Source organism: Pleuronectes platessa, chromosome 16 (assembly GCF_947347685.1).
Source record: "Pleuronectes platessa chromosome 16, fPlePla1.1, whole genome shotgun sequence".
In the NCBI taxonomy this organism is placed as follows: domain Eukaryota; kingdom Metazoa; phylum Chordata; class Actinopteri; order Pleuronectiformes; family Pleuronectidae; genus Pleuronectes; species Pleuronectes platessa.
This window is the reverse complement of record NC_070641.1, coordinates 4,403,258-4,420,007: the sequence shown is the minus strand read 5'-3', so window position 1 is coordinate 4,420,007 and position 16,750 is coordinate 4,403,258. Positions and strand designations below refer to the sequence as shown.

At 41.3% G+C, this 16,750-nt stretch overlaps 1 protein-coding gene across 1 annotated transcript; it reads left to right on the top strand.

Annotated features, from left to right (window-relative positions):
- Positions 1-8,730: 8,730 nt before the first annotated feature.
- Positions 8,731-11,867, top strand: rpl23 (ribosomal protein L23). Its single transcript, XM_053442952.1, has 5 exons — positions 8,731-8,805; positions 9,597-9,680; positions 10,603-10,731; positions 11,067-11,180; positions 11,738-11,867. Exons 1-5 carry the CDS (start codon positions 8,793-8,795, stop codon positions 11,818-11,820), a joined length of 423 nt encoding a protein of 140 aa, XP_053298927.1. The 5' UTR covers positions 8,731-8,792; the 3' UTR covers positions 11,821-11,867.
- The last annotated feature ends 4,883 nt before the right edge of the window (positions 11,868-16,750 follow it).

The following is a 16,750-nucleotide window of genomic DNA, read 5'->3' as shown; positions in this document are numbered from 1 at the left end:
CCGATAAACAGTGTGGTGTTTTGTTTTATTTTTTCCAAAGACATGCTGAGCGACGTGCTTTGGCTGCAAAATCAACTCAAATGGCGTTGCTTATCAAATATTTATTCTCATTTTGGATTCAGAGCTGTAACTGCGCAGGGGAGGCTGTGGATGTGCCAGCCTGTTTTCTCTCTCTCTGTGTGCTTGTGCGTGTGCGTGTGTGTGTGTTTATTTAGCTCTCACCTGGGCTGAATGTCAGATTAGGTCTGATGCAGAGTGTTAACCAGCCGCCTGTCTGCTTTGGTTTTTGTGTGTATCCCCCAAGTAGCCCTGGGAATAGCTCACTCTGCTCTGCCCTCAGGTTATTAGCATGCTGCGTCTCTGCTTAGTTTATTCTCTCTTTGTCTCCATCACCATCACTGTATCTGTGGCTGTCACTCCTTGCATCTCTTTCACCCTTCAATGCCTTCTGGCTCAATAATGTACGGAAATAAACAACTGTGAATCATGCCAGTGTGGAATTCTACATTGGGTCCAAAAGTATGCACTGTTTGGTACCTCCTTAGAGATAGTTTTCCATTGTTTAGGTTAGATCGCTCAGTTCCAATTAGATTTAGCATTACATGACATATTGGTATATACAGTTAAAGGTTCAGTGTGTGAGATTTAGCTAAACGGATCTTTTGTCAGAAATAAAATAAAAAATAATCCTAGTGATGTATTTACTAGTGTGTAATCATCTAAATTGTATGAATTATTATTTTATTTGCCCTAGAATTGGTCCTTTATATTTACATCAGGAGCGGGTCCTCTCTACGGAGGCTGTCATGTTTTTTACAGTAGCCGAGATTGATCAAACTAAACATCTTTTGAGTTTTTATGACTGAAGGCTACCACAGGTTGTCTTTCATGTTGGGGTTCAAGGTGAGGGTGAGGTGAGGGGTATTCAGCTGCAACATGCAACTTCACCGCTGGATGTCACTAAATTCTACACACTGAACCTTTCAACCAATTTATAATGTGACCTCGGAAGGTAAGCCACACCAAATTGCATTTTCTAATATAAAAATTCTCTTTGAAGTATGCCTGATTTTTTCATCAAAAGACATCTAAAGTTTGTTTGGAAATCCGTAAAATTCATCCTGTCTTAAATTAAAAAAACATACCAACCAACCCCTGATATCTATCTGCATGAACCCATACCAAGTTTCTTGGTTAATGCATCTAGTAGTTTCCGTGTGATGCTGCTAACTAAAGGCGTATTCAGACATGACCTAAACTAAACCTAAACTGTGGCAGTCTTCCGTTTTATAATTTGTCCAATCCACACAAACTGTCAGATTTTATAGAATTAGCTGCAGCTGTGCGCATACCTGTTGGTGGCACACGAGAACTTGTCTTTTACTCTTTGCTCTGTTTACCTGTGATTTGGAATATATTGCCCGTGAGAGCAATGTTCGTGTTTGCATGTGCAGTCCCGCTACCGCCATAGATTGAATTAATTCTGTGGCAAACTCTGCAGAGAGAGTGAAACAAAAGATGGTAGCACGTGGTATGGCTCAAGAAAGAACACATAAAACAATTTGTTTATGTGCACAACTAAAACTTAACCTATATTGTCTGACCAGTGGAGCTATGCGCTGTCAGAACAGCCTTCTCGTGTTGTCTGTGTTTGTTTGTCTGTTTGTTATCTAGCAGGATTACACCCTCAATTTTTTTTGAAGGGGTGGGAAATGACCAAAGGGAGAATCCATTGACTTTTGGACTAGATCCAGGATTTCTTTTTACTACTTTCTTTAAAATGGTGAGATAAGGTGTTGGCCTAAAGCATGCACTCTCCAAGCACCCTTCCAGTTGTATTTTTGGGGACATTTGTGGCCGCACGTTGAACATGAAACATATTGTCTTGTTTTTAACTCATTTAAGGCTGTCCGCATATCATTTTTGACGATTGTATTGTATCTTCATCTCCATTACGCTGCTGCTTCTTGCTCTCTCCTCTCCTCCTACATTTCTCTTCCTCCCTTAATCCCCAGAGTGTCCCACACATCTCGCAGCACTCCCTTCACACACATACACACGCACGCACACGCACACACACACACACACCTCCTGCCGCTGCTTTCACTCCACTTCTTTATATTCTCCTCCCTCCTCCTGTTGCACTCGCCCCACTCTTGGTCTAACATGTCTGATAATCATTCAGTGACAGTGCCATCTGATTTGTCACAGAACACCATACAGTTCATCAGGTTCAACCTACATTTTGTTTTACATTTTACAGTGAGTTGTATAGCACCTCAGGCAAGGCTAAACATTATTTTTATTTTTACACCAGAATTGTAATACTTACCTTCTACCACTGAGAAATACTAAAGTTCCTTATACCGAAACACAATACTCGCAAAAGGACGGATGAGCTTGGAGCTGAGATCCAGAGCAGAGCAGGGAGGGACATATGCAGCCTCCACACTCTCTTCTAACAAGGTGAGGTTATGATAAAAATAGAGTGGATTATAATCACCACAGTTCAAAATGTTCTACAAAATATATAACCACACATTTCAGCAGTCTACAGCATGCCTGCTGCAGATTGGCAGTCCATGATAACAACATTAAATAATCAGAACGGGTGTTTTATTTAAATAAAAACTGAATGCTAAAATTAAGTGGATGTTGTCTCGTTGATTTATTTGTTTACCTCAAACTTAGTTAGAAGGAAGTAGGTAAATAAGAAAACAGCTATAAGCCATTAGAAACTTGTAATGTTGATTATATTACAGTAAGTGAATGAATGTGAAGATAATCTAGTTTGAGTTTATTTAAAAAACAGGTTTTCTCCTAAAGCAGGCCTAAATTAGTGGCCCACTAGCAACATCTGAACTATAAATATAAAGTACATAACATGACCTACAAAGATAACTTCCCATTCTCTAATACTGTGCAGTATATTAATCAAAATGGAGGTAAGATGCTGGAGGTTAAGTTCAATGTCCAATGAAAACTTCCACTAATTTACAAATATACATTCAAGTTTGTACTGAATTGATGTGTATTCAGTTTTATTCAGTTTTACCCTCAAACTCGAAAGTGCGACGAGTTTAAACTTTATATTATTACTGGATATTACATTACCTAACATATAATATAAGCCTATGTACAAATAAGGGTTTCAATTAAAGGGCAATAAATAGATATCTTATATAAACATATTATCAATGTCTTTCTATGTTGCAATTCTCTACATTGTTATTGATGTGTAGAAATTACAATAAAAAAATTAACAACAATATTTCTAACTTAGCTCTTATACAATTTAATTTTCATCAGTTGATCTATCCTTGCACTAAATATATAAAATATGTGAATGTATGTGCAGAAATTTCAAGTAAATCAATGTGTTTACTTAGTAAATTAAATTAGATCATTGATTACCTTTCAACATGTGTGCTAAGGAATCTGCAGACAACACAAGAAAGTGTAATGTCATTCACATGACTGGATAACCCGTCAATAAATGTCCATCTAGTGGTCAATTATGGGTATTGCAAAACGGATGATTACATTGAATGCATTCACGTAAAGCGACCTGCTGAGAGAGAGAGAGAGAGAGAGAGAGAGAGAGGCGTGCTTGAAAAGTTTTTTACGTTTAAGATAACTTTTGTATGGAAAGGGATTTTGGTATTTTTATTTGAGATCACAACATCTTTAAAAAGGCAAATATTCATACAACATATGAGTAATTGTCTTTGTTTGAAAGCACGTTCTGCCACTTCATTTGGAACTGGAGTGGACTGATAATTCGTACCATCAAGATAAAATAACAAATATTCTTAATGCCTATAAAATGAAACAGAGAGAGAGAGAGAGTGACAAAAGTTATTATGTTATTGGTTCAGAAATGTTATTGGCAAGCTACTAGATTATAGGCTTTTACTACATTTAAATATGCAAAATGATTACATTATTGACGATTATTACATTATTGCTCATACATTGTTCTAACAAGCAGGTTTATGTCAGGTCCCACAAATCACCATGCATGTCAGACGAAAACCAAATCATCAGGTGTGAGGAACTTTCCGTAGATCTGTATGATGTGGTGAGGCATAGATCAGGACAAGGCCATAAAGTTTGGTGTCCTCCCAGGAGCACAGCAGTCTTAAAAATTGGAAAATGGAAATTGTCTGGAACCACAGAGACTAAAACTGAGTGACTGAGCAAGAAGGTCAGGGGGAGGACCGAAAATATTTCTACAGGTTCAAAACTTTTTTACTCACACAAAACTAAAATATTTTTTCATAGGCACATATAACTGACCCTAATTTGATCCGATACATGTGTTTGTACAAGGTCTTTGTGCCCAAATATTGAAATGTACACAAGTGTATGTGATCATGTGCAGGATATTTTAGTTTGATCAGACATACCTGAAGGCGAAGGACTTAGCTGTGATTCAAACCTGCACAGAACATAGCGTTGGACTACAGCACAGTTATAAAGAAGCACAATCCCGCAATCTGCAAACTATCTTTGTATAGCCACTAACAATTGCCACGGGGAGACCGACCTGAGAGGAAGAACATGAGATGCATGATCTTGTCGCAGGGAGTTTCTTCTTTGTCTGGCGTGCAAACTCTGCTCATGATTTAGAAAATGGGGTAAAAGGTGAGAGATGTCTCAAAGGTAAGAGGCTGGACAGAGTGGACGCCAGTGCACACCGCCACAACCACATGATATGCACTCTGCACATCAGTGAACTCCAAAAGAGCAGGAAGAGAGCAACACCGCCTCACCCTGCCACCACCACCTTTGATGATAGAAGAAAAGACACTGTGCAGAGGACGGACATTGGACGTGAATTATTGAACGATGTCAGGCGGCCGTATGTCTGTCTATTCACAGCACAAGGACATTTTGACAAAAGGACAACAAGTCTGAAAGAACATGAGCAAATACCTGCGTGCTGTGCGGCTGCAGTATTACAGTCTCTATCCAGTTGTTCACACATATTTACACCTTAGAGTTTGGGGACTTTAGCGACGCTATAATGTTGTCCTGTTTAACATGTTGGGTTTTAAGGCTTCTATATGCATTAACACAATGCACTTTTAGTCTCATGTAAACTAGCCTACGTAGACTAGGTTTTAATAGTTCACCAACTCTTGACAGCAGGAACATTACTGAACTGTGACAGGCACTCTGATGGCTTGAGACGGTAAGAACCTCAGAGCTTCCAGCTTGTTCATGCAAAGAAAGAAACTGAAAAGATGCCTTGACATTTTCAGTTTTCTCTATTATTCTATATCACAAGGGATCTGTCAAAATGTGGATTGTACGTCCTCCTCTGACATTACAGTTAGACACAAGGCCTTTTCAGTCGGTATGCTACAATGCGAAAGTGGTGAAGACAGACTGAAATGTCAAATGTCAAGATGGTCCCCAGAGTCTTCCATGAGCTTTAAATGTATTTCTGTGGGGATTCTTTGTCCGGAGTGAAAGGCGCTGATACAGATACTCTCCCTTTCGGACACCTGATATAAGGCAACACTTGTGTTTACAATTTACCACATTAATGTTACAGAAAATAGACAGTTTGTAGTTTTCTCTTGGGAACTGCTCAATATTCTGTTCAGAAAAATACAGAAATTAATTGTAAAAAGATTTCTGCTTCTTAGAAAAGTGATGCAACTCCATGGCACTATACAACTATCTGTGTTTTTAAATAATTCCAATATTTGCAGTTATACTTTAGGTAATATGTCAGTAGCCCATAGTTCTTTATTCTCAGCCAACACATGATCCACTTGCACAAGCACTTACTCTAGTTGAACAGACGTCAGGTCAAAGGTGAGTTGTGTGGAACTACGTATGTTGGGTAGTATGTACAGAATGTGTGAAGGTATGAGTCCTGCCCTGACCGGTGCAACTGGCTGGGTTTCCTTCCAAGTGTATCACCAATGTGAACAGAACTTTCAGGAAATCAGCAAAACAAAAATGTTGCTGCCCGGTAATGGTAAATGGTTTTGTATTTATATAGCGCTTTTCTAGTCTTGATGACCACTCAAAGCGCTTTACCATAATGCACACATTCAGACACTACATCATCTATTCGCAGCACTTTGTTATTCTATGGGGGGCTGTTCAGGGTTCAGCATCTTGCCCGAGGACACTTCGGCATGCAGATAGGTCAGACTGGGGATCGAACTGGCATCCTTCAGGTTGGAGGACAACCACATTACCCCTCAGCCACAGCCGCCAAAGTCAGTCATCTTTGAAGCAGCCCTTGGCCAGCCACTGCTGTGACTCAATTGGTCTCCAGACCTGCTCTTTGTAGGATGCGGCTACTAGATTTAGACATGGCTGATATTTGTCCTCTGTATTAATTAAAGGAACATTTCCTCTCGTTGGTCCCAAATGCGGGATCATTCATTTGCTGAATCGGTCTACATTACACGTAGTCACATTTACCTTTAAACAATATCTAAATGTTTAAGTATAAATATAAAAAACTAGTAAATAAGTATCCCTTTACGCAGTCTGTGTTTTTCCGTACTGATTATCCAGAACAACTCATCACACACTTCACACCACAAACTAAAACCAACTTAGAATAGAGGCTCCAAAATTAGATTATACTCAGACTGACACGATATGAGATATTTATGGTCTGAATAGAACTGCTCGATAATGTAAAATAAGAATTAGATTAGAAAAGGTATTGTTGATAAGTTGTCATACAGTAACATAGTGAAACATTCCCTGTGTACCTCAAAGAGGAGAAGCACAGCAATATCACCAAAACGATAATTTTATCGAGCAAACATTTGATTTTAAAACACTCAAACGTACTACCCCACTTTATCATTTACAAATAGAGACGGGGATGGAATACCCATAATGCAGAAATTGATTAGACCGGATGCAGCAGATCATATTGGAACTGCATTTATTTCTTCTCTTACAGAATTGTTACGTGCTACACTAAAATATTATACTGTACAACTGTTTGGGGAAATAATATTATCGAGTACCATGCCATCCTATCTGGGAAAAAATAATCCAAATAACCCAGGACATATTTAATCAGAACTACCACCGCTGTCAACTTTGAGATATCACATCATGGCCTCCCTCAATCAAAAAACAAGATATCAGTCATTCTGAACTCAACACAGCTGGCTTGTCTATTGCCTGGAAACAGTTCAGTTGTACAAGTGCAGATCTGTATATATATTAGACAGTGTCTCGAACTCCATCTGTGTGAGCTTAATTTGTCTGCATGACTTTACTGTAATTCACAGCTTTATCTGAGAGACTGTTTAAATGGTGGTTTGCTGCCATCTGGTGGAGATGTTTTTAATGGCTGGTGACGACCTGCTCTGCAGGAGAGGGAGGACAGAATCAAAATCTCCATTCCTTTATTTGTATTTGATATTTTTTTCATTCAGGTGAAGATGGGACAGCTCCTACGTTGTCTGGTACATAGCCATACTTTATTGGACATTATATTAAATATATATGTATCAAATATGAAAGGCTACATTGATCAAACTAAAACCTTAGAGGGTCCAAATAAGAGTAAAAATGAGTATTTACAGGGGCTGAGAGGATCCATCACTCAACAACTACAACTGTACGAGGCAAGTGGATAAATACAGAACTTCTTCTCAAGATAGTCTTGTGCTGTAGGGACACACACACACATACATACACAATCAATGCGCACAGTGTGTGTGGTTACATGGTATGATTAAATAACATACAAACATTTTATTACAAAGATTACATGTTAAGATGGTTACATCATTTGACGCAAACATAACTAATGAATTCATACGGACGGTGCTACCATCCATAGAGGACCTCTACACCCAGCGGTGCAGGAAGAAGAGCAGCCAGATTATTAAAGATCCCTTTCACCCCAGCCATAAACATTTTTGACTGCTGCCGTCTGGCCGACGGTACCGCAGCATCCAGGCCCGCACCACCAGGCTCAGAGACAGTTTCATCCCCCAGGCCATAAGACTTTTAAACTCCTCTGAACTGCAATAACTCCACCAAACTAGCACCGTGACATATTTGCATATTTGCACCATTGCACAAATTGCACTATTGTTGTTTTATTTTCTCTTCAGCTGTTTTTATATATATTTATATATATATATATATATATATATATATATATATATACTTTATTTTCTATTTTAGATTTTGATATTCTATTTTATTCTATTTTATACTATTTCTATATTATTTTTTAGGTTGTAATTACTTGAGCATTGTTAGAAGAGAGCCTGTGACTCAAGCATTTCACTGCCAGCGACTGCTTAATGTTATTGTTGTGCATTTGATAATAATTTTTTTTGAATAAGAATCATTTTTCAGTGCTTATAAAAGTTCTCTCCCCACACTCTCACATATGGCATCAGCCGGTAATGCAACACTTCAACATGAAAACATGAAAATAGGACATTGTTTGCAGATGATTTTATGTCTGTGTGCTATTTGGATTTATTAATACAGGAAAAGGTACATTTGAAACAGTGATCGTTAAGAGTCCTAATATTTTCCTTCACATTACATTTACACTTTTCATTTAGCTGACACTGCATTCAACCTCGAGGGTACAAACCCAGAGCAACAAGAATCAAGAAAGTATAATTTTTTCAATGTTCTTTAAAATGTCTTCTGTGTTGTGATTTCTCCGACAGTCCGTGAACGCCATACGTCTCCATGACCCGGATGTAGATTGGTTCAACGTTATATCCCACAATCCCTTTCCTTCACCTCCCTCTTTCTCCTCTGCAGCCATGTCTAAAAGAGGTAATGTAGCCATCCTCACATGATCCACGGGCATCTTGCGGTTTGACGCCACGCTAGCTCTATAGATGTAGTTTGTGTGTGAGGGACCGATGCAGTCTTTATATGTGTGCGATTAGTTCTCAGTTAAATGTTACAGTTTAGGTGATATTTAAGGTGTTTTCTCCGGCTAGCTGGAGGAAGCCATGTTTTGCTGTCAGCGCCATGTCGGCATGGAACCAGAGCTGGAGGCCGGAGTCTGGACTTGAATGATTCTTTTAAGATACACGCGGATTATCTGTTTGCTTTCTAGTGCATTAGTTAGAGAACGTTCAGATTAACCGGTAGTTTCCGGTTGGTAGTGTCAATGAAGACGTGTTAGCCGGGCTTGCCGCGGAAGCTAATGTGGAGCTGAAGCTAATTTGTAGCTTCACTGCTGGGATTCGTGTTTGTGGCACGTTTTCTAGACTAAAGGCTAGTGGAATTCCTCACCAGAGAGCTTCCCATAAGTCTCGTGGTTATTTGGAAAACCTTGCGTGTAAATACGTTTTATCTCAGGACTTTACCAATGTGTTTTCATCGAGTTTTACTCATAAGCTACAAGTCTCAATTATTCACAGGCTGACTGTTTGAACCATGTAACTAGGATTTCAAAGTGTTCAGCTCTTAGCTCATGGAAACTAAAGATTCTGTGTCAGGATGTTAAGCAGCATGAACAGGTAAATCCAGATGTGGCGCTAAGTGATGTGTCTGTGACCTGTTCTCCGGGAGCTTCTATAGGCCGAGCTGATGAGTGTGTTCTCCTCTTCCCTCAGGACGTGGTGGTTCATCTGGAGCCAAGTTCCGCATCTCGCTGGGTCTCCCAGTGGGAGCAGTCATCAACTGTGCGGACAACACAGGTATGTCTCGGCTCACATCCATAGATGTCAGTGCTCAGTTTTGAAAATCCTCACCTTATCTGCACAGAGCTGAGGAAGTCTGTTTTATTTTGTTAATGAAAGACCTGCACACAACACACCTAAAAGGTTCTGCTAGTGAAAGCGAGCAGTAGATGTGCATTCAAGAAATGAAGGGTGGTTTCCTGGTTGTCGTGCTGCTAGCTCTCAAGCTAACAGGTCACACGTGAGTGGAGTCTGATATACAAGGTTCCTGCCTGCAGGTCTGGTTTAGAAATGTTGTAATTAATATTTTTTACTTTGGACTTAACAAATTTACCAATCCAAGTTCTATATGTTCTAAGATGTTTTTAAAATAAGGTCCATGACCAATTGTGCTAATATAACAACTTATACCTTTCCTATATAAAACCTTAAGCCCCAACTCATACTCTTGCATAACTTTCTAAAATATTAGCTCCACATGAGGGTTCAGAACCTTTCAGCATTTCACCTCCCTCAGGTAGTCAGCCATTGTCTGAAATCCGATGAGCAGTTATTTGGACTCTTAAATTCACGGGAGAAAAACAATTACTTAATGCATTCTAGTCTATCATCCAACTCCAAGGCACGAAGCGATCCATCATATTGGAGTAATGATGGTTTTGATTTATGTTGCTACACTGTTTTGTATCTTAGATCTTTCTCACTTCTCTCCCCCTTCAAAAAGCACTTGCTTTGTCTGCTCTGTGGCTGTGTGAGTTGTCAAGAAGGGAATATTAACACATCACTGTGGGTGAGATGGCAGCGAACCAGTGGCTGACCAATCTCAATCAGTGATGAGACAAGCAGAACAACTTTTGTAACGTTTCTATAAAATTAACCATCAGGATCTTTTTCCTGTCTCCCACACAGTTTTTATTCTCATGGTTATCTCCCTCTCCAGGTGCCAAAAACCTGTACATCATCTCCGTGAAGGGCATCAAGGGGCGTCTGAACCGTCTGCCTGCAGCGGGTGTGGGTGACATGGTCATGGCCACGGTGAAGAAAGGCAAGCCAGAACTCCGAAAGAAGGGTGAGTGTTTGCAGGTTTCAGTTTGTTTGTGATCCATTTCATATTTGCCCCAGTGTTCACTTGATCCATAAGACATTTGTATCACTGTTGGAGTGGTTTAGTAGCAAAACGTTTCCCCTTCAAAAAGCACTTGCTTTGTCTGCTCTGTGGCTGTGTGAGTTGTCAAGAAGGGAATATCGAACTCATCACTGTGGGTGAGATGGCAGCGAACCAGTGGCTGACCAATCTCAATCAGTGATGAAACATCTCTTCAATTCCCATCCAATAAAAAAAAATGCTTGTCTTATGTGGTTGTGAATGAGCTTGTATTAATAATGAATCCTACCTCTCAACAGTGCATCCTGCAGTGGTGATACGGCAGCGGAAGTCGTATCGACGAAAAGATGGCGTGTTTCTCTACTTTGAAGACAATGCGGGCGTCATAGTAAACGTCAAAGGGGAAATGAAAGGTGAGTTGTTTGAATGCTTCACTAGGCTTGTATAGTTGTATAAACACTGGAACCACACAGTGGCAATATGTATTTAATATACTAGCTTATATAATGACATCGAGCAGAGAATTGAGATCAGAGTTTAAATTTTTCCACTGATTCTCCCTGCCTCTGTGGCAAAGACGTTGAGCAAATCTTCAATGCCAGTTGTTGGAAGTTTTTTTTGTTCTGATCCATTCTATATTTTCCCCAGTGTTCACTTGATCCATAAGACATTTGCATCACTGTTGGACTAGTTAAGTGGCAAACCGTTTCCCCTTCAAAAAGCACTTGCTTTGTCTGCTCTGTGGCTATGTGAGTTGTCAAGAAGGGAATATCAAACTCATCACTGTGGGTGAGATGGCAGCGAACCAGTGGCTGACTAATCTCAATCAGTGATGAGACAAATTTAACCTTGTCATGCAAACAAGGTCCAGGAAATATATCCAACTTGTATCGGTTTGTCATGAATTGTTCATATTGGTGAATTCTGAGTGTAAGGCCTAACTAATGGTGCCTTCCTTTTGTATCTGCAGGTTCAGCCATCACAGGCCCAGTGGCCAAAGAGTGCGCTGACCTGTGGCCCAGGATTGCCTCCAATGCTGGCAGCATTGCCTGAGTGGAGCTTGCACTTCTGTTCATTTTCAATAAATTGTTGATAAACAAGCCATGAATCTGTAATCCCAGTTATTATTGGTTGTGTACAGAGTCATGTTAAGTGTTCATTTTGTTGAATTTATTGACTGAGGTAGCATGTTGCAGCTGAATACAACTCACCCTCTCAAACATGCAAGAGAACCTGTGGGAGCCTTCACATATTATTAAAAACAGATTGTCCAGTTTGAGTTACTGTAAATGAAAAAGCAAAGCCTCTTCCGTAGAGGGGAACCTTCTCCTGAAAGTATAAAGGGTCCATTCTAGGGTAAAGAATACGATTCTGTTAAGATGATTGCAAACTTGTGAAAATACTAGGATTAATTTAATGAATTTCTGCCAATAGATCCTTCTCACCTAAATCTTACACACTGGACCTTTTAACATGCTGTGTTTGTTGCATATTGACGAGCACAAAATATCTTCAACAGCACTTTTGCATCTTAATGCACTTGTTCTATCCTACCATTGGAGGGCGTCCAGAAACCTGCAGTGAATTACTGATCAGTGGACACCTAATTAACTTATTACAGATGAACAACATGTATTATATATATATATATATATGTGTAAAGCATCCAGACCACCCATCTGTTAATATTGTTACAAACCTGAGTGCAATGAAATCACCTGCAGAGCATGTTAGGAGCTGAGCGGACGCAAAGACTGGAGCAATGCATGTGAGGAGGTGATTCAAGAGTTGCGAAAAAATGAAGCACAAGCTGTAGCAATGAACACTTTAATGAGTTTAAGAAGAATAACATTGTTCAAAAGACTCAATCACACATTTTGTGGACACTGCAGGGACATGGCCCAGTCATTTAACCACTATCACAGAACAGGACTTACACATTGCATACTGTGGGTGGTGAATACTGGACACGCATGCATTCTGATATTACATAGAGTAGCCTATTTGTTTTCCTGGCTACAAGGTTATTGTAAGCTTGGACATATCTATGCTTACAGATGGAAAGCAGCGGGGTCATGGCAGAGGGGCACCAAGCCGCCACCTGCACCCAACACTCATTTCCCCTCTGTCCCCATAAAGACATTTATCTCCTCCTTCGAACCTCACCCTCAGTGACACTCAAAGTGGGACTGTAACTAACAGAGCATCTCTCAAGAGAAATTCCCATGGGCACAAAGATAGAAAGTAAGACAGCACAGTGAGTAGCTTCATCACTCTCTCTTATACACAAGTTCACTTTACTCCTCTCCATGCACCTGACACCTTCGTCGTAATTAACTCAAGGAGGTTACATTTTTATCTGTTTATTTGTTAGTCAGCAGGATACAAAGAAAGCTGTGCCATGGATTTCCATGACATGCTGCTCAATGGGGAGCATGATCCAAGGAAGAACCATTTCTTTTCTGTGAAGATCTGGATCAGGGGCATATTCCGATCCAGCTCATGATTTTCTTTATATTAATTTCCTGTTTGTTGACTATTTTGTACCACGTCAAATCCCACAGACCCCTAGCCTGGATGCCAGACGAATTTAGCCCCGCCCACAACAGATTTGGTCGGGCAGTTCGGTCTGGAGTTAGCCTGGATGCCAGACGAATTTAGCCCCGCCCACAACATTTTGGTCGGGCAGTTCGGTCTGGAGTCGCTCCATTGGGAAAAAATTATGGGGCGTGTTTCAACTGACCAGGAAGTAAAATTCCTCTTCGCTCAATTGGATAGACCTACAACCAATCAGAGCAACGTAGTATGTGACGTATGCTAAGCAACGCATTGTGAGTTATTTACTAAAGGCCAATGTATGCTTCTGCGTTTTGACGGACACGGACAGATAGGACCGCCCTCTCCAACGTGGAACGCCCTCTGCGTGCCTCTCCGAGGCTCCTCGGAGAGCTTTTCGTGCCGTGCTCATTTTTCTAACTATACGTCGAAATGACGGACAGCCCACGGATAGCACTTGGCTGTGATTGGTCCGCTAACGCCAGCATTTCGGAATGGAAACTTCCTGTTCCATTCCCTACATCACAATAAACCAAAATCACAACTACGACTCTATGATTAATGTGACAAGTGTGTTAAGCCAGCGGCGTTGTCCGGCTGACGGTGGCTGGTTAGAGCACTTACAGCATGTGTGTACGGTCACATACGGTTATAACGAACTTTGATAACGGGGCTAGCGGGCTAGCCACCATGCTAACTGCGGTGGGAACAGCGCAAAAACCCGCTGACTTTAATCCCACGGCTCATGACACTGTTTCTCAAACACCGTCAGGTTAGAAGCAAACACTTGGTAGTAGCTAGTATCGGGTGTCCGTGCTGACTGTGTGTGGAAGTTGGGGGGAGCTAGCTGCCTCCGTGTAGCTTCAAGCTGTTGCAGCTGTTGAATTAGCAACGCAGTTTGGAAACAAGACCGGGGAACCGCTGCGCTAAGACACGATAACAAAAGCATTTTGACCCGCTGGGTGTCACTTTATTCAGCAAAAACTGTCGCGTCATCAACATCATTTTTCTGTTACCATCGTTCACTGTGTTTGAGGAGCCGGGAGGACGTAAATAAACCAGCGTGGACTTCTTCTATATACCTCATGAGGTAGGCTTGTCTAAGCTCGACTTCCGTTTCGCCATCTACTGTTCTGGCGGTGAATTGTTTTCACAATAAAAAGGCTCGTAGAACTATAAATCAAAAAGGGTCCGTCCGATCCGTCCGTCCGTCATTCCGAAACGGACTCGGAGAAGCATACTGAGGCCTTAAAGGCCAATGTATGCTTCTGCGTTTTGACGGACACGGACAGATAGGACCGCCCTCTCCAACGTGGAACGCCCTCTCCGTGCCTCTCCGAGGCTCCTCGGAGAGCTTTTCGTGCCGCTCTCATTTTTCTAACTACACGTCGAAATGACGGACAGCCCACGGATAGCACTTGGCTGTGATTGGTCCGCTAACGCCAGCATTTCGGAATGGAAACTTCCTGTTCCATTCCCTACATCACAATAAACCAAAATCACAACTACGACTCTATGATTAATGTGACAAGTGTGTTAAGCCAGCGGCGTTGTCCGGCTGACGGTGGCTGGTTAGAGCACTTACAGCATGTGTGTACGGTCACATACGGTTATAACGAACTTTGATAACGGGGCTAGCGGGCTAGCCACCATGCTAACTGCGGTGGGAACAGCGCAAAAACCCGCTGATAAAATAAACCAGCGTGGACTTCTTCTATATACCTCATGAGGTAGGCTTGTCTAAGCTCGACTTCCGTCTCGCCATCTACTGTTCTGGCGGTGAATTGTTTTCACAACAAAAAGGCTCGTAGAACTATAAACCCGGGTTCACACCGGACGCTTCAGCGCAGCGCCAAGCCTTAAATAACAGCTGGCTCCCATCCACTCCCATGTTAAAACTTTGTGCCGGTCACACCGGAGGCTGAAGCACCGCGAGGCAGCCTTGGCGCAGCGCGGTGCTTCAGCCTCCGGTGTGACTGGCACAAAGCCGTGCAGCGAACTACTAGATCAACGGGTGATATTATTAGCGCTGCCCGGCGGTTCAGCGTCGCTTCAGCGTCCGTTGTGAACAGCCAAGTGCCGGGGCGATAGGGATTAGCGCGGTGCTTTGGCGTCGCCTCCACGTTCTGTGTTCCTCTTTCAAAATGAATGCGCTGTCGATGTCTTCTAAAACAGACTCAATGGCAGCATCTACACATCTCAGCTTGCCAGCGGCAGGCATGTTTGTTGAAAACGAATTCAACCCGAGGGCACTGTGATGACGTGGTTGATTACGTTACCGTTGATCATCTGTCAATCATCGTATAAAGCCCGCCCTGACAATCTGATTGGCCCGGTCCGGCCATAATTTTTTCCCAATGGAGCGACTCCAGACCGAACTGCCCGACCAAAAATGTTGTGGGCGGGGCTAAGTTCGTCTGGCATCCAGGCTAACAGACCCCATGACAGTGACACTTACATTTAATTGTTTATTGACATACATTAAAAAATATATATATTACTTGCAAACAGCTAGTTTTACATTTATTTGAAAATAATAAAATATGATAAAAACTAGCAGGTGTCCCAAAGTAAAATATGCTATGAGTCTATGTGCTTTTCTAAATGGGACCTTTGTTTTTCAGTGCATGTGTGTTTGATTTATCCACCCTCAACACCCACCTCCCTGTAGATCCATCCACAGTCTTATTAAAGCATTTCTTCTCTAATCAACACCAACACCTTTGTTATTTCAACAACACTGAATGACTACTTCTGTTTACTTTGTGAACAGAGACAAAAAACAAAAAACTACTCCAATGAAAACGATTGCAGCAGCAAGGCAGGTACTGTTATAGTAAATTGGATCTATCTATATATTCATCATATAGAACTGAAGCAAATGCATGTGGTCAGGATAAGGACCCTTCGATCTTTCTCCGTCACACCCTGTGGCCTTGTTCGACCATCTTCAAGTGTGTTTGGTCTCTACTGGACTCAATGATTACAAATTATAGAATTTTCCACAGCTCTAAGTCTCCTGATGTGTGCAAAGGATTTGAGGATCCTCATATCACTGCAAACAGCTGTTGACCGCTCAGACTTGTGGCTATGACTGTGAAGTGTTTCGTCTTCCTTAGTTTTCTAGCATGTTTGTGTCTCAGCTACTACTGGATAAGTTTATTTCAGCTCTTTGCCTCACCATCACAACATCACTACATTAATTAGGTATACAATATGCCTGCCCACGTATACTACTATTACATCTATCAGTACAATCACTGCTCCCTTCATCTCTGTCAGACACTTTCTTTTGTATAAATCATTGAAACATGATACATTAATGTTGTAAATATTGTTATAATGTTGATGTGCTCTGCTACATGTGATATCTATTGCACTTCTGCCCCGTCCTGGGAGAGGGATCCATCACTTGTGACACTTTTTT

Bases quoted from the DNA above. Each gene is read 5' to 3' on its own strand.
- rpl23 (XM_053442952.1), top strand. The intron at 9,681-10,602 runs GTATGTCTCGGC...CTCCCTCTCCAG, and splicing joins CAACTGTGCGGACAACACAG to GTGCCAAAAACCTGTACATC. The intron at 10,732-11,066 runs GTGAGTGTTTGC...ACCTCTCAACAG, and splicing joins GCCAGAACTCCGAAAGAAGG to TGCATCCTGCAGTGGTGATA.